General features: G+C 45.9%; 1 protein-coding gene across 2 annotated transcripts in view; it reads left to right on the forward strand.

The window, feature by feature from the left end:
- Positions 1 to 1,046: 1,046 nt before the first annotated feature.
- Positions 1,047 to 18,626, forward strand: part of NR4A3 (nuclear receptor subfamily 4 group A member 3) — a 40,903-nt gene continuing 23,323 nt past the window's right edge. The window contains exons 1-6 of one of the 2 annotated variants that reach the window (XM_032164673.2): positions 1,047 to 1,576; positions 4,828 to 5,001; positions 5,899 to 5,970; positions 7,214 to 8,166; positions 12,001 to 12,130; positions 12,593 to 12,765. In XM_032164673.2, coding sequence (XP_032020564.1) covers positions 5,940 to 5,970; positions 7,214 to 8,166; positions 12,001 to 12,130; positions 12,593 to 12,765 — 1,287 coding nt within the window. In that variant the 5' untranslated portion in view covers positions 1,047 to 1,576; positions 4,828 to 5,001; positions 5,899 to 5,939. The remainder of the gene's footprint in view (positions 1,577 to 4,827; positions 5,002 to 5,898; positions 5,971 to 7,213; positions 8,167 to 12,000; positions 12,131 to 12,592; positions 12,766 to 18,626) is intronic. The other variant, XM_032164674.2, reaches the window with a different exon arrangement.

Genomic DNA, 18,626 nt, shown 5'->3' on the forward strand with positions numbered 1-18,626 from the left:
CCATTTCATGACAAATGTGTCCCAGGAGACCAAAGCAAATCCCCTAGCGAGGGACTGACTAATAAATCCTGTTGATTGATTTCGAAATGTTTAATTTGGGAGATGTGGGCGGAGGGCATCTACAACCATCAAAAAGTGAAAGTGCTAGTTGAGAGTTCCATTTCTGACCCGGTGCTGGGGAGGAGGAATGATTTGCAATAGTCAGACCCACTCAGCTGTTCAACACGTGTGTGTTTGTTTTATACACATTGAGTAGTTTCTGCTGCAGCGCGCGTGTGCATGATGGATGTGCACTTCGCTGGGTTATAACGTGTCCAGTTAAGAAACCCACGCCGTACGTGTAAAGAAATCAAACCTTATCCCCGGAACCATCTGCATCCCTGTGTGAAACACGCACCCAGTAAATAATGCGGGGAGGGCGGATTAGCCTGGGCGCAGAGGACCGGAGAGACGTAAACAGCTTTTGCATGAGGAAAGTGCAGCTGCATCTCAGGGCGTCTTCGGGCTGGTGCCAGACGCCTTCTGCACCGGCTGCCAGGTCACTGGAGCTGGTCAGAAGCTGGCTGGCGGAGCCTTCCCTTTCGGAAGAGCTATCCTCTCCCTTACCCCCCTCGCCCTGGCTCCGTGCCTCGGGGCAGCCTCGGAGGCGCGCCAGCAGCACTCCTCCAACTCTACTCCACCCGAGCCTGACAGCTGGGCGGTCCCGCCTGACCCGTGGGCAGGCCGCTGCACCCTCCCACAGACGGACGCCCTGGCGAGAGGTTCAGGTGCAAAAGGGCTGGCACCGCGGGTCCGAGAAGCCCCCAGGCCGGGGTCGGCCGTGCGGCGGAGTTTCCATTGTGCGGCCGTGCGACTGGCCGAGGAACGCGCGCGCGCGCACACGAACACACACACCCTCCCTCGCACACGCGGAACCGGCTGGGCCAGGGGAGGGAGGAGGAGGGTGACGTAGCGTCCCATGGCGTCACATTGACGTCTCGCATTCCAGGCACTCTATGGAGAGGCCGCTAGGGCTCCTGTGGCATAAATGACGTGCCGAGAGAGCGAGCGAACGCGCAGCCGGGAGAGCGGAGTCTCCTGCCTCCCGCCCCCCACCCCTCCAGCTCCTGCTCCTCCTCCGCTCCCCATACACAGACGCGCTCACACCCGCTCCCTCACTCGCACACACAGACACAAGCGCGCACACACGCTCCGCACACACACTTCGCTCTCCCGCGCGCTCACACCCCTCTTGCCCTGAGCCCTTGCGGGTGCAGCGCGGCGCCGCAGCCGGACGCCCCTCCCGGGCTCACTTTGCAACGCTGACGGTGCTGGCAGTGGCCGTGGAGGTGGGAACAGCGGCGGCATCATCTCCACTGGTCACAGCCCGAGCCAGGACGCCCGCGGAACCTCTCGGCTGTGCTCTCCCATGAGTCGGGATCGTAGCATCCCCCACCAGCCGCTCACCGCCTCCGGGAGCCGCTGGGCTTGTACACCGCAGCCCTTCCGGGACAGCAGCTGTGACTCCCCCCCAGTGCAGATTTCGGGACAGCTCTCTAGAAACTCGCTCTAAAGACGGAACCGCCACAGCACTCAAGTACGTATGAGATTCGCCCAGTTAATAAGGGGACTTGCTAAAAAAGTTGGCTTGCTGGGAAGCGTCGCTTCTGAAATTGACAACTTTGAGTGTGGGGTTCCCTTCCCTGACCTTGCCGCCTGGCTCCGGCTTTGCTAGCCCAGCGGCCCGTAGGTTCTGATCTGAAACTTTTCCCATGTAGTGGGCCCGCGGGGATCTCTGGAGCTCGTGGGATTCCTCCCCCCCACTCGAAGAGGCGAAAAGCCTCTAACAAAGAGGAGGACCGGGATTTGTGCTATAGCGGCTCCAGCGATGTAATTCAGGGTATTTCGGCTCTAGTTGTCATGGTAATGATGCTCTCGGCGGCGGCGGCGGCGGCAGCGGCAGCGGCAGGGAGTTGCAGCTCCGGTGATGAACGGCAGTAATTTTCCTGCCTTTTAAGTAGGATTGAAAATAGGAGCTCTGGTGGGTCCAAGTAAATGTTCCTAATGGTGGCACCGAGCTGGTTCTCTGGAAGGAAGCTTAGGAGGGAAGGGCCTAGGCAGCGGCGGCTAGTTTGCAGAGGCACTCGGAGGACCTCAGGAAAGAGGGCGTAATTGTAGGAATGTGGCTTATTGTATTGAAATGAGCCTGGGGTTCCACTAGGCACGTCTGCCTGGCGTCGCTGACATGCCGGTTTACACTTTTCCCTTAGGAGGTAAATCGGGTATAATCGGCGACTCCCGCGCACTGACACGTGTGGGGACGGTGTCCCTCTCCTCTGGACGTTGGCTCGGTGTGGGAAAAACATGCTTTTTCACTGACAGAACTCGCGCTTTTGGAGAAGTTGCTCCGAGTGTTTTACTCTTAGTAGAAATGAAAGTTCTCGGTGGTGAGACGAAAGCGGTCATGCGAGCGCAGCCTGCGGAGACTGACTTACAAAGGCACCTCTCCAACCTGTTGGAAGCCTCGGGGCAGTGGCGAGGAAGAACGCATTTGTCCCTTGATTTCCAAAAACGTTCTTGGAGATTGGCTTTTATTTATTTATGCGTCCGGATTCTCCAGAGGGAAGAGCTGCGAGGAGTTAGTAATCAGAAATGTCGGGCTGTGATCCCAGGGCCTTGTGGTGCCGGGAGAGAAGTGCAGGGAGCCGTCAGTCATTCCATCGCGAGTCCAATGCCGGATCTCCTTTTCCCACGACCGGGAAATATTTTGTAGAATCAAGTTAGGGAAAGAAAAAGCTGCCCAACGTGGCTAATGGGCACAATGAATGAAGTTACTTTATTCGAGTTATTTTCGCTGAACAAGATGCTCGCAGAGTTAGTATCAAAGACTCCTTAGGCCACAGTAACCTCCACGTCCGCTCCGCCCCCCACCCCCGGCACCCATCCACCCCGTTCCCTGGGACCGTGCGCTCACAGAAATTCTTCCCCGCGGTTTGTCTCGTCTCCCTCGGTCTTTCTGAGAATCTCAGTCTTTCCCTTTCTGTCAGTCTCTCCTTCGCTGCTCTTGCCCCCGCCCAACCTCCGCCCCCGCTCCCCAGGGTTGGAAACTCCGCAGAGGAGCCCCGGTCACAATGGTGCGTTTCACGGTTTCCTCCACACACTTCACCACGGGGAGGGGAACACGGGGGTGTTCCTTTCGTCTGCCCACGAGAAAGAAAGGGGCTTTGACAGAGGTAGTTATTTCTTCCTAATTTACAACCCCAAGGCTCTGTGCTCCCGGCCCCGGCGGCCGCAAGCCGGAGCGGCGGAACGTGTTTCCAGGCACTGAGGCTTTGCCTAGGTAACCGGCCGTTTGTGGGGCGGAGAGAGCGGCGGGGCGCTGGGCTGGGCTGGAGGAAAGGCTGTGTGGGTCCCTCCCGCGAATGCTGGGCTCTCGAGGGGAACTCCTTCGTTGGGGAGAGGCCGTCCCCGCCCACCCGAGTTCAGAGGCCGCCTCTCAGAGAACGACTTCGCTTGAAAGGCCCTCAGGGAATGCGGGACGGGAATGCGGGCACCCACTGAAGGGGCGGCTGGGGGATTGCTGGAGACCCCCATTGAAGATGCGGGGAGACGGGAAGCACATGCTACAGCCGTGGGAAGATCCGCTTCTACCCGCGCTACATCGAGCGCAAGCTTTCCGTCGGAGCAGCTCCAGCTGGGGCTGGGGGTGGCAAGGGAATCCCCCATTTCCTGGCCGTCGAGGGTTTCCTGGACCTGGGGGCCCCCAGTCCCTTTCTCTCTTCCTGTAGGCAAGCCCCGGGCTCAGGGGCGCCAGGAGACGACCCTCGTGGCCCCGCGCACCTCGGAGGTTTTTGGCTTAGTTTGATTTGAGGTTTTTCGGTCCATGTTCCCACTCTTCGAGCTGCGCCCACCCCGGGCAAAGGGGGCGCTATAGGCCAGAGTTTGGGGCACCCAGTTCCTTCCCTGAGGCCTGCTGAGCTGCGCTTTCAGCTACAAAGTTTCGCTGAGGCTGTGCGCTGAGACGCTGGTCCCCGATCCGCGCTCGGCGCCCTCAGGAATGTGCCCCCGCTAGGCCGCTGGGTGGCCAGGAGCCTCCAAGCCGCCCACCCTCGAAGACACCGCCCTCTGGGTGCAGAGGACCTGCCTCCGCTCGTCCCATCAGCTGCTAACGCCGTCCGCTTCGTCCCCTTGCTTCCAGCGCCAGCCTTCTCTTCGCTGTGCCTTTTGTTTGCTTGACCCCTGGCCCTCGAAACTCGCGGCTAATAGAAGCGAAGCTCCATTAGCATTTAGAATGAAAAGCGCAGACTTTCTTAATTCCTCGGGGCATTCATGCATTCGTTCCGGACCTTGTGCATTTCCTATGCAACGTGTAAAATTTGTATTTGAGGGGTGGGGGCGGGCGGAGCTGGAAAATGGCTTTTTTCCGCTGGTGAACACTCACTGACCCCCCCGTATTCGGGCGGAGCTCGTTCCTCAAGTGTTCTGCTTTCTTTGGTTTTCCTGACTTCGTAAGCTCGGAATCAATTGTAGGGGCAGAGAGATCAATTTCTGGGCGATAACAGGCTGCGCGGTTTTTTTTTAGCCTCGATTCTGGTGCCACAAAACGGTGGTAGGCGCAGTGGATTCCTACAACCTTTCCTCGACTTCCCCGAGGCCGTGTGATGCTTCTTGCCCAGGCGGACTCTTGTACCATTAATCACCCTTAATTTTATGATAATTCTTTGTAATTAATGTAGCATTTCTAGAGGTTGCCAACCAATTCCCCCAGTCCTCAATGCGCCCAGCCCGGGCCGTAGTGACCTATCCTGGTCTCACTGTGACCTATGTCCTCTCTCACCGTGCCTGTAGAGCCCACTGCGGAAGAACGCAGCCCGGCAAGCCCGGGTCCTGAGCCTGGACCCTTAGCGGTGCCGGGCAGCACTGCCGGCGCTTCGCCTCGCCGGACGTCAGCTCCTCCTACACTCTCAGCCTCCGCTGGAGAGACCCCCAGCCCCACCATTCAGCGCGCAAGATACCCTCCAGGTAGGTTCGAAGGCACGACCCTTTTCTCCTCCCTGGCTGAGGGAAGTGGGTGGGGGAACCTCACACTCGGCGGGCAGCGTGGTCGACCTGCCCAGTGCCAGGACAGTGACTGCTGGCCGCGAATTTCACAACACAGGTGGCTTCCTCACAGGAAGCTCCTCTGTATACCACACCCTGTTGCTACTGAGTGGAGCAGCCAAATTAAATTAAGCTTGCATTGCTCAAAATTAATTTCCCTAAGAGAAATACAAATACACCAATAGATTAGGGTATTTTATACATTTTTAATTTGATTTTTGCTCTTCTTTTATAGCCAGTGTACACATGTAAGAGTTATGGAATCACTTAGAGCAATACTGAGCATTTTCATTTATATAAAACCCAAATCATTTGGGTGCAGAAGTTTGGATGATTGAAGCTCGGAGGGAAGGAGAAAAGCATTTGAGCTGAAAACCAAAGAGTAAATTTGAGTTTGGCAAAAGAACAGATTGCACGTTTGGTTTGTACCACCTCTTTACAAATTTGTTAAAGGAATACTAGGTGCCAAGCCTGTGTGGGCACCATAGATAATGCAGATAAATGGAATACAATCCCAGTAAGCTCATCTTCTAGCTAGAAACCTCAGAAAGACACAAGTAAGAGCAATAGAAAGGGACTGGCCAGAAAGAATGACAGAAAAAACTAATGGAGAAATCCTAGAGATGCTGAAGGGAGAAGGAGAATAGATGAAAGATCAGCCAGTGTTCTTTCTTTTAAATGATTAGCCTTTCATTTCATCCCAACAACTGGACAGCAAGATAAGTAACTGGACTTCAAATTAGTGAGTGTATTTTTAAGGCCCTGCTTGTTAAAGAAAGGCTTGAACTGGCCTCTCCTCATCACTGCTTCTTCCAACAGGCCCTCATCACCTTTTTTCAAGTCAAGATTTCATCCCATACATGCATGACTCAATCAGATTTGGAAATGTGGGTAAGAGAAAGATGTCAAAGGAAATGTGAAGTATTCACTTCTCTATTAGTCACACCTTTTACACCATAGACTCCAAAGAGGCGTTAAGCACCTGGTTTTCCTTTGGCTCAGAAAAACCAACCACCAGAAACCGCCGTTTTTTTTTTTTTTACCATTTATATTTAGCCATAAAGAAAGGAAAATGATTAGATAAATCATCCACTACATCCAATAATTCTCAGAGCCTTCTCACTCAGTTCAGCCTCTATGAACAATAGTAAGCACCCTGGATACCAGCCACTTGGGGGGCAACATAGTCAAACTGGCAGAGAAATCAAGTCTATTGAGAAACTGCTTTTTTTCATGGGTACTAATTCTAGTGTCATAAGGAAATACCTATACTAACTTGCCTATTATGATAGTTATAAACTGTTATCATAAAACAGCCACTGATATGTTTTATTAGTTAGAATTGGGATATAGATATATGTGTGTGTGTGTGTGTGTTTGTGTATATGTATATATATATAGGTGGGTGTTTTGTTGCAGCTGCTGATCTTTTTCTTTGCAGATGGTACAAACTCCCCCGAGTCAATTTCCTGGGCCTATGTCCCCACCTAGCTGACTGAAGTTATCAACAGGGGTCCAGTTTGTGCAGGCTGCTAGCCCTATTGGAGGAGTGGGGAGGGGGTGGGAGAAAGCAACCACAACGTGTGTGGGCAGCCTCAGTTGGCACTCATAAAATGTTAGAATGTCAACTCTCTCCCTTGGCCACTAAATCTCTCACAGTGTAGTTTTTCTTGACTAACTCAGGTTTACAAATCAATGTGTATGCCTTGGGGGACCAATGGCCTCTTTCCCCCCAAATAAACCACTGGCTTTCTCTTTGTGCCCCTAGATTATAGCTAAGGAGGCCACTCCAATTAGTTTATAGGATTCAAAGCCTCTTTTTAAAAACATCTCTGAGCTTATGAGGAAAGACTTCAAGTTTCCCAAATCTAGTGGAGGACAGGGCAAGGGAGAGAAGACAGGTACAGAGGTCCACAAGAGGCCAGGTTTTGGCACCCCTTTGTCAGGAATTCAGCTTCCTTACTAGGGATGAAGAAAATAAGTGTGGGGCTTTGTGTCTATGCTACCAGAAGGAGGAGAGGATGACACTTCCTCTCTGTTTCCCAGATTAGAGAACAGTGAACCCAATGCTGCCTGTTGGCTAGAAAACAAGTGTTAACTTGCTTCTGAGAGACCCTTTTCTCTGTCCCTGCAGATATGCCCTGCGTCCAAGCCCAATATAGCCCTTCGCCTCCAGGTTCCAGTTATGCCGCGCAGACATACAGCTCGGAATACACCACGGAGATCATGAACCCCGACTATACCAAGCTGACCATGGACCTCGGCAGCACTGAGATCACAGCTACGGCCACCACGTCCCTGCCCAGCATCAGTACCTTCGTGGAGGGCTACTCGAGCAACTACGAACTCAAGCCCTCCTGCGTGTACCAAATGCAGCGGCCCTTGATCAAAGTGGAGGAGGGGCGGGCGCCCAGCTACCACCACCATCACCACCACCACCACCACCACCACCATCATCACCAGCAGCAGCATCAGCAGCCATCCATTCCTCCCGCCTCCAGCCCGGAGGACGAGGTGCTGCCCAGCACCTCCATGTACTTCAAGCAGTCCCCACCGTCCACCCCCACCACGCCGGCCTTCCCCCCGCAGGCGGGGGCGTTATGGGACGACGCACTGCCCTCGGCGCCCGGCTGCATCGCGCCCGGCCCGCTGCTGGACCCGCCGATGAAGGCGGTCCCCACGGTGGCCGGCGCGCGCTTCCCTCTCTTCCACTTCAAGCCCTCGCCGCCGCATCCCCCCGCGCCCAGCCCGGCCGGCGGCCACCACCTCGGCTACGACCCAACGGCCGCTGCCGCGCTCAGCCTGCCGCTGGGAGCTGCAGCCGCCGCGGGCAGCCAGGCTGCCGCGCTTGAGGGCCACCCGTACGGGCTGCCGCTGGCCAAGAGGGCGGCCCCGCTGGCCTTCCCGCCTCTCGGCCTCACGCCCTCCCCTACCGCGTCCAGCCTGCTGGGCGAGAGTCCCAGCCTGCCGTCGCCGCCCAACAGGAGCTCGTCGTCCGGCGAGGGCACGTGTGCCGTGTGCGGGGACAACGCCGCCTGCCAGCACTACGGCGTGCGAACCTGCGAGGGCTGCAAGGGCTTTTTCAAGGTGAGCGCACGTCGCCCCCTCCCCTCCGCACCCAGCCCCCTCGCTGAAGGGAGCTTGTGAGTGTAGGAGCATCCTTGTTCTTCCCGGTTTGAGGGCTGTAATTGGCACATCATGCTTTCCTACAGCCCTTCCTAGCACCTTCACATCCATTTTCTCAGGGGCTTTCTACTGAGGTCCATGTGCAGCAGGCCACCCCAGACGGACTCCGGGGGTCCGTGAACCTCCTGGCCTGACGCTGCCCTATGAACATTTTTCTGGAGAGCTTTCAGCAGAGTCTTAAAAGGACCTGTGACTTCAAAAATGCAAAAACCTCATTGCTTTGTCTGTCTCTCCAGGGTGTCTGAGGGGATAGTGTGTGCGTACCAAGCCCTGGACATTTGTGTCTCATTTAATCCTTACAGTAAGAGCTGGGGCTCTAGAGTCAGACACATCTAAGATTGAATTCTGGCCACTCACTAGCTATATTTTAGTAACAGTGTTTTAAAGGTAGATATTAATTTTCCTTGTTTTGTAGATGAGGATGTTGAGGTTTGAAGAAGTTAATCAGCTGCCTCAGGACACACCTTCAGAGAAGGGAGATGGGGGCACGATGCCAACCCATGTTTGCATGACCCCAAAGTCCACTCCCTTTTCACAGCTCTGCAGCTCTGGGAGACAGGGACAACTGTCTTCTTCTATGGAAAGAGGCAGCTCTTTCCATAGAAGATAGAACTTGGGGTCTTGTGTCCTCTAGGACCCTTTCCCTACCTCTGTACCACATGCGGTGCCAGGTGTAGACATAATTCATTCCCTCATAGGCCTAACGGAGAAATTTTACAGTGGGAGGGGCCATCAGCCTCCCCCGTATTTTACCCACGAGGAAGCCTGGAACTGTGAAGCCTTATGCAGGCTGTAAGCAGTGATTTAGCTGCCCATGAGATGTTTCCAGCTGATTTCTCCTGACTCCTGAGTTCAGTGTTATTTCTGCCACTTAGGGAAAAGACCTTGCTCTTTTGCTGTGCTACCTTTTGCTATTGACTCCCAGACTTTATCAGACACTTACTTCTGTGCCATCCTTCTCACTCCTCACCCCACTGGCCATTATTTCAGTCATTTACAAACCCACACAAATTATTTCTTATCCTCTACTGCTGGACAGGGTAGAGAGAAAGAGGAAGCAGGATGCTGATTGGGTAACTTGGATTTGGGAGGCCAATAGGATATATCTGGGAGTACACCAGAATTGGAGAGAGAAGACTCAAATAGAAGACCTTGATCTTCCACCTTCCAATTGTATCATGTTGGGCATGACACTTCATTCTAGGCCTGTTTGCCTATCAATGAGTAAAACTCAGAGAAGAGCTGTGTATTCAATGAGATAAAAATATATATGAAAGTGCTTTATAATCTTTAAAGTGCTGTACAAATAGTTCATTATTAAACAAAAGCTATAAAGTTTTGTAAAAATGCACATTTGTGGAGGAATATACATAGCAACAAGCAACAATTATTTTTGATCTTCAGATTGTAAATATCACTACCTGAATTCTGCAGAGGAATGAGAAAATGTTTGGGGAAAGACTGCAATATGTTAAGTGCCCTACAGATATTTGGGATTATGATGTTTTAAATGCAGAATCTTGGTCATTTTATTTTATGTTTTAGCCACTGAGTTTAGCCATTTTTTGTTTTAACTACTCAAGCTTTATCAGAGCTACTTTCAAGTAACTGCATTCCTTTAGCAGATTTGATTTTTACAGGATTTCAGTGGAAAATGCTGAAGGACAGTGAAACTGGCAGCAGAAAGGGGGAAAAGAAAAAAACAAGAATTATGAATAATCTACAAATATAATTATCTCTAAATAATTGAGAGTTGACCAAAATACCAGAGTGGTAATACATTCTGAGTCTAGAAATGTCAATTAAGTGTTCCCCAACAGCTTCCCTTTTCTGCAGCAATCCCTTGAAAACAAATCTATACTTGAAAGGGTGGGGGCAAGATGGGGGAGAACCACCCCACAGAACTGTTAATTAAGGGAACCGGAGCAGGTTTTACCCAGTGGCTTTCTACCATTAAATTGAGTTCTTTAAAAATGTGACATGATGTGCAGCTAATGATAGGAATTCGGTGATTGAACCATAATGATCTCTCCCTGTCCTTAAACTGTGCACACACACAAATGTAGGGAAGGCTTCAGGTTATTGGGAAAATGTATACCTGAAGCAAAATGCCATCAGCACTCAAATTGGCATATAGCCTTGAGGATGATGGCAAGAAATAGAGTGTTAGAAATTACTCATGCTCAATGAAAGCTTTATTCAGGAAACACACGTTTCCTACCCTTACAGATTGCTAAGAATTTAAGTGCTGGAACCTCAGAAGTATGCCTGTGTTTCAGAATTTTGTATTTTAAACTAAAATCACCTACTATGGCAGGGGAAACATGTCTTAGACTTGAGATAGGTTGGCTTTGTTATGTTAAGTTTTATATAAGCAATCTAGAAACTGTCCCCTAAAATGAAATTAAAAGGTAACAGGGTAAAACTGAAACATAGGGGTTGAGAATGACTGAAAGTAAATGTTAAAAGCAAATCTAGATGTTTGAACACAAAATAGATCATGAAGCCCAAGTTACCTGGATTTATTTTCTTTTTTTTTTAATGCAGCCCAGGCTTCCCAAATAAATTTCAACTTCCTGCTCTATTTGGAGTTGTATAGATCCAGGTAATTTCTGAACAGTTTCACCCTAAGTGGTAAAAATACATTCATTTGCACAAATGTTTTCAATTTAAAAAGCAAGCATTTAAATTTGGGGGATGAAATATATTTATTTCTCCATGTGTCATTTCCAAATTATATGGATTCTGAAAAATACAACATCATTTTTCTATCCAACCTTAAGTTTTACGATTTTTTTTACAGTATGGTTACTGTGTCTATGTCAATAGACATTTATGAAATGACCTATTAATAGGAATTTTCACTGAAAATATATGGCTGTCATATATCTTTGTCTCTTTTTTTTTTTTGTCCCTTGGCGTTTTTTGTTTTCTTCGTTGGATATAATAATGATTTGTAATAACCACTTTTAAGATTTTGCTTTGAAAATTCAGGAATGGACTGTTTATCATATATGGTCTTTAAAGATAAAATAAGCTACACAGGATGATTAAGTTAATTTTTTTGCATTAAAACATTATTTCCTATATGTTTTAATTAGAAAAATCCAGATTTTGCTTTTTATGATTTCATCTCTGTTAACAAAGCCAGTTACTGTGATATTTGACTTACAATAGTGATAGCAAACAAAGTACATCCCAGATAATTTTGATTTTATTTTAATAAGGTTTCCTATATGTTTTAATTAGAAAAATCCAGATTTTGCTTTTTATGATTTCATCTCTGTTAACAAAGCCAGTTACTGTGATATTTGACTTACAATAGTGATAGCAAACAAAGTACATCCCAGATAATTTTGATTTTATTTTAATAAGGTCAGCAATAATCAGGGGAGTGGAACAAGTAGAAAATTGTTCCCAAAGGGATATTAAAAGTGGAGATAATCTAATTCTCCAAGGTATGATATGTTGACCTGGTAATTTCAGATATGATTTTATCATTCAGAGTTGAGTGTCTCCTGAGACTTGCTTTAGAACAATCCGAGATGATTTTCATTGTCAGCAGCTAACACTAATAAAATTGTTTTTCCTGCAGGCTAGCGTGTTAGGAAATTAAATTTATCGAATTATACGAATTGCACTGTCGCTTTTCACATTGTAATTAAAATACATCTTGTCAGGTCCTACCTCTTTCCAGAAACTATCAGCTGACTATCTTGTATTATATTTTCTCAGAGAACAGTGCAGAAAAACGCAAAATATGTTTGCCTGGCGAATAAAAACTGCCCAGTAGACAAGAGACGTCGAAACCGATGTCAGTACTGTCGATTTCAGAAGTGTCTCAGTGTTGGAATGGTAAAAGAAGGTATGGATATAATGCTTTTTACCCAGTTTGCTTATACATATTCTCAGAAATCACTGAAAAAAAGTTAATATTTACATTGGGATGGTGAATTTTTCTAGTTCCTTTTTCCTTTCAACATTTTATTTTTATCATATGTATCTACATTTTAAAATAACTGAGGACTATTTATTCTAATTTCTCAAAATTAATAGAGGACTTGTATACATACATCTTTGTTCTATTTAAGAAGGAGACTTTTAGGGCTAATTCATTACCAAATGTAAATATTGGTGGCTTTTATGCTGCTTGTTTCAACTCTCATGAAATCATTGTGTGAATATTATTCCAAACTTATTACCACTTTAAATGGTTAGTCTCATTAATGATTGCTCAACTGTAATGTGTTTTTATCACTTTTTGCGATTTATGGTCATTCATTCCATAATCTTTGAAGATGGTTTTATTTGTCTCTTTTGGCATCAGTTGTCCGTACAGATAGTCTGAAAGGGAGGAGAGGTCGTCTGCCTTCCAAACCAAAGAGCCCATTACAACAGGAACCTTCTCAGCCCTCTCCACCTTCTCCTCCAATCTGCATGATGAATGCCCTCGTCCGAGCTTTAACAGACTCAACACCCAGAGATCTTGATTATTCTAGAGTAAGTTTTATGATTTCCTACTTTCAAATGAATGATCAGGGTCTCTATTTATGGCTACTAGTAATAAGAGTTGATTGAAAGATTTTGTGTCTGGCACCATGTTAGACAGTTTTCATACTTTTTCTATATTTCTCGCTTCATTTAGCAATTCAATGCATCCATTGCACCAAATAATTTTTGCCTTATTGAATCTCTAAATGCCTTAACAAATGACCCTGACAGTGCTACACCTGTCATACACATTGTTGCAGGATTCCTGGTGGTTGTGCCAATGAAAATCTGCACAGGCGAACTACAATTTGTAGATTTATCTCATGATCTAGACAAAATGACTACTGTTTTTTTTTCGTATTGTGTTCAAACCATCTGGGTGAGCCTCAAGTTATTCCTAAGCAGTTTATCCAATTGTATCAGCATTGACTGACCTGCTGCTTATTCAGAGGGATTAGACCATTGGTAGAGAGAAGCGAGCTCTGGCTGTGACATCAGATGTCAGGAGGACTGGGATGGAACGCCACCTCTGCTACTTCCTGCCTGTGTCACTTCATTCCTGCTTTTGTCTCTCTCCTGCCTACAGTGGAAATGACTACAATATTTAACCTCAGAGGGGTGTTCTGAACACCAGTCACACAGGAATGATGTTTGTGAAAACGTTTTCAAGACCATAAATTACGATTGGTGTTGTTATAGTTAAGTCAACCAAAACATATCAACATTTTTATTTCATATGGGATATAGTAAAATCCCATCAGTCTGAACCCTGCAAATTCCTCAAAATTTGGATAACACAGAGAAGAACCATGAGAAAGGATTTTCTGAGCAAATGAATAAACAGCTCTGTAAGGCAATTTCTTTAAAGGACTTAGAAAAGCAAACTTCTAGCAAAACAGGGTCTCAATGAAGAGGGAAGGGAAGGAAAAAAAATCACAATTATTGAGCAGTTTCTATATGCTAGACATTGTGGTACATTATCTCATTTAACCCTTTAAACCACCATGAATTGTAGGAATCATTATCCCTCCTACTTGAAGGAAAAAAAAAAAAAAACCTAGAAACACAGCTTGCACTCAGATAAAGAAATACCAGTCCAGAGGCCCCCAGTCGGTTGATCTGTCTTGGTGGCTACTACCAAACTGCCCTCCCCAGGTCTAATCAGTGTTTCAAGCTTCTTCTGGCTGAATGGCTGGCAAACAGTGTGAGTATGTCCCTGCTATGTGCCCTTCTCTTAGGTTGCAGTGTTGATAAAAATGATTAGTGTACCTGCTGTGATCCTCTTTCCCTCTTCCCCACCCTCATTATAGGCTGCAAAGCCTCCTCTCTGCACCTGATCACAAAACGTCATATGAGAAGCATGGTAGATCCTTAGCATCAAAGGTTGAGGACTCTTATTCTGATTATAAGTAGTGGCTCTTGACTACAATCAAGTCTCAAATAATAGTGTAAGAGAATAAAGCAGAATAATAAAACAAAGTTAACAGTTTAGGCTTCTTTGGAATCATGCGGGCCTAGATGAAAATCCCAACACTGTCATTTACTAGCTAAGTGACCTTGAGCAACTGATTACACCTTTTGATGCCTCAGTTTTCTCATCTGTGTTGTGGGGTAATAGTAATATCTACTTCCTGGGGTTGTTTGTGAAGATTAATTGCAATTATACTTGTCAAAGCTTTAGCAGAGTGCCCTGTATGTTATTTCCTTGGCCAAACTTTCTTACTCTGCCATTTGTTCAGTGTCCTAATTAGCATGAACACTACACATTAGGTATCATGCAGAACACTCTAAAGATAAGTATTATGATCTCTATTTCACAGATAAGGAAATTTAAACTGGGAGAGGCTAAAGGGCTGACTTGCCCAAGGTCACTGAGCTAATATTGCAGCAGAGACAGAATTAGGAGCCAAGTATAATTAGGAGCCAAGTATATTGAACCTAAAATCTGTGCTCCTAAATACCAAGCTTCACTGCCTCTCTGGTTCCAGTGAGAGTGGGTGCTAGAAAAGTATTCAGGAATGAAGAGTTCTCCTCCCAGAAGCACCCTGGCCTCTCCATATGCAGTTCATCTGAATTAGTGAAGCTTCTTAGCACTGCCTAGGCTAAGGCCACAGCACACAATCTGACATTGCTCCAGGGCATCTGAAAGCACAATAGATGGTCAGTACAGATAATTTAGGCCTCAAAAGTAATTTTTTGGCCCCAAATTATCCAATTATCAGTCTACATGGCCTAATTAGTCATTCAGTGGCAAACCTTTCCCAGCACTTTGAGTTGTCCCAGCTGGGAACTGTCTCCACACTGAAAAATCAATCTAGTGTGTTTGCTTGCCTCTGCACCATTCAGTCTGTTAGTCTAGAGTCATCATCCTCATCAACAAACATTTATCCAATTTAATTGTTAGCTTTGTCCAAAATAGCAGATTGACCATGCCAGAGTCTGGGTCACATTGGTACTACCTTTGGGGCCTGGCTCAATTTTGCAAAGCATATTTATTTTAATTGCATTATTTTGGAATCAGGTTGAACCTCATAACTTGGATTCCCTTGCTTTTAGATAGCATTACACAATTATCAAAAATTGGACCCAAATCAACTAAATTAAAAGACTTTTTAAAAATACAGTGAGTTTTCATCAAAAACTTGGATGAAAGCATGGGAGCATGCTGATCACATTTGCAAATGACAGAAAGCTGGGAGGGATCGCTAATATGATGGATGTCGGTATCAACATTCAGAGTGATCTCGACAGGTTGGAACAGGAAGGGCTGAAACCATCACAAAGAAAGTTAACAAAAATAAATCTGAAGCTCGGCATTTAGAATTTAAACAAATGGGAAAGCCTTGGCTTGTCAGTGGTTCATGTTAAGAAGATCTGAGGAGTTTATTCCATATACACTCAAAATGAACCAACAAAGAACGTGTGTGGTAGAAGGGAGAATGCCACATTACCTTCAGCTGCAGTAGTAGAAGTATGGGCAGACCCAAGTTGATGATGGTGGCATGGACTCTGTCCTGTCAGACTGTATTTCGCGGATTGAGTCCAGTTCTAAGCTGGGATTAACTGTTTCTGGGAACTTGTAGTGGATGATTGGGGGAAACGGAAATATGTAGGCAAGAAGGGAAAAGATTTGGTGAAATTGGATCACTCTTTTGCCCTATGGCAAAAAGAACTATTCTCCCAAAGACAGATCTAGAGAGAGAAGGAGGGGGGCCTCCTCCCACTCACTTGTCTGATAAGAAGTGTTGGCCATACTAGCTGCTGTGGAAGTATAAGTTCATTAACACAAAGAGTAATTAAGGTAGTTTTAGTTTTAGCTTTTTGGGGAACCCCCATACTGTTTTCCATAATGGCTATACTAATTTACATTCCCATCAGCAGTATATGAGCACTCCCCTTTCTATACATTCTCACCAGCATTTATTTTTTGTCTTTTTAATAATAATCATTCTAACTGGGGTGAGATGATATGTCTTTGTGGTTTGGATTTGCATCTTCCTGTTGATTTGTGATGTTGAGCATTTTTTTTTTTTTTTTGAGACAGAGTCTTGCTCTGTCCCCCAGGCTGGAGTGCAGTGACGCAATCTCGGCTCACTGCAAGCCCCACCTCCCGGGTTCACGCCATTCTCCTGCATCAGCCTCCCGAGTAGCTGGGACCACAGGCACCTGCCACTTCGCCCGGCTAATTTTTTGTATTTTTAGTAGAGACGGGGTTTCACCGTGTTAGCCAGGATGGTCTCGATCTCCTGACCTCGTGATCCGCCTGCCTCGGCCCCCCAAAGTGCTGGGATTACAGGCTTGAGCCACCGCGCCCGGCCGATGTTGAGCATTTTTAAACATACCTGTTGGCTATTTCTATGTCTTGTTTTGAAAAATGTCTATTTAGGTTTTTTTCTATTTTTAAATAGTTTTTTTTTCTGCTATTGAGTTGAATTCCTTATATATTCTGGTTATTAATCCCTTGTCGGATGGATAGTTTGCAAAATTTTCTCCCATTCTGTAGTATTTCACTTTTTAAATTGTTTCCTTTGCTGACCATCACATATATTCTTAAATAATTTCACTAAGGCTCCAGCTCTGTGTGGTATTATTTATGGTTTGAGTAATTTTCTTAATAATGTCATTCACTGAAATTCAATTTTCATAATACCTTCCTTCTGAAAGTTTTACATATACAAATTTATAAAACTGGAGTGACCTTGGGATCATCTAATCCAAGTCCCATGTTTTCAGAAGAGTAAATTAAGGCTTAAAGGAGTTAACTGGCTTGCCTAATGTCAGTGACAGAGTAGAGGACAAAATCCAGATCTCATCACTCAAAGTAATATGTTTCTATTTCATCATACTGTCACTTCTATTTAATGACAGTTTATATTTATGAACATATAAACTTCATTAAATATTTTTAAATTACAATAATAGTAATATATATTCATTGAGGTTTTTTTAAAGGCAACCATTTACAAGTGGATAAAATGAAAAATGAAAGTCTCTGCTTCATTTATAGCTGCCTGATCCCACTCCTTAGCAGTGTTTTAGTGTGTATCCATAATTTATTACATTATAAATAAGAATTTGCCCTGTCAAGTTTGAGAGTTGATTTGAGCCCTGCAATTTATTAAAGATGCTAGCTTCCCCCAATAAGTCAGGTCAATAGAGAAAGGAGGAAATCTGTTGCCAGCCCAGTATGTTTTAATCTTCATGTACTAGCATGTGTTCCTTTAAGGTAGTAAGTGAGCAGTTTTCTCCATTTGTGGGAATGGGAGGTGGAGGGCTTTTGTTCCAAGTCACAGAGGAAATGAATGTTTTAGAGGCCAGAAAGAGCTCCTGAGTTCTGTGAAGTGTTCCTGGCTCTGGGACCTTCAGTTCTCCTTTGGGCCAAACTTCTCTCCCTCAAAAGTGAGCTCAGATCATTGTACATCAGTGCAGTCAAAACATGTCACGTTTGATTTGTCTCTCCTCAAAATGTTTCTATTCTCTGCACCACAGTTGCTTTTAATTTAGCAATACAAGTATGTATAGATACTGGGATTAGCTTCAGAGCCTGCATAATTACTAATGAGAAAACATACATAGTGTCCTCATTAGTTGATCATTTCAAGTATTTTTCAGCATACTAGGATGTTTTCTGGTAATCAGTGCCACTTAACAGAGTAACAGACTTGCAAATATGAGAGATGCTGCTCAGATAAAACCAGGCACTAGCAAATGGCATTTAAATATGTTCACAAGATAGCCTATGAAACAATGTGGCTTAAGACACGTTAGATCTACAAAGTAAACAGAATGAAGCTGCAAAAAGAGTGGTTTCATGAAGCATCTCAGAAGACCCTCTCAAATTGTTACCAATTCACTAGATGATTTCACGCCAGTTCCTGCTCCTCTGTGGGCCACAGTTTCCTGATCCAAATGGTAAAGAGATTAAGCTAAATTCATTCCCATTATCTCCTCCAGGCTTCTCATTCCCTGATACTCTGACCATAATATTAATACCTGCTGTAGTTCCACTACGAGTACAGGTCAGCATTTCCTAAATCATGGTGCCCAGACTGCTCCTACGAGAAAGAGCTGGGGTGTTTGCTTTAAAATGCAGATTCCCAGGCCACACCCACTCAGATATACTGAATCAGAACTGGGAATAAGAAGAGGCAGGCAAAAATCTGTACTTTAAAAAGTGCCATTGGATGATTCTTTGGCACAGTAAGGTTTGAGAACCATTGATATAGTTTATAATAACAACTCAATTTTACCTTGAATTTTCCAGCTTTTCCTGGGGTTGAGAAGGGAAGAGCAATAGAGATATAAATTTTCCTGAAAGCAATCAATTCATTTAACAAATACTTCCTGAATGGCTGCTAGGTAGTAGGCAC

The sequence above is a fragment of the Hylobates moloch genome, unplaced genomic scaffold (genome assembly GCF_009828535.3).
Source record: "Hylobates moloch isolate HMO894 unplaced genomic scaffold, HMol_V3 SCAFFOLD_10, whole genome shotgun sequence".
In the NCBI taxonomy this organism is placed as follows: domain Eukaryota; kingdom Metazoa; phylum Chordata; class Mammalia; order Primates; family Hylobatidae; genus Hylobates; species Hylobates moloch.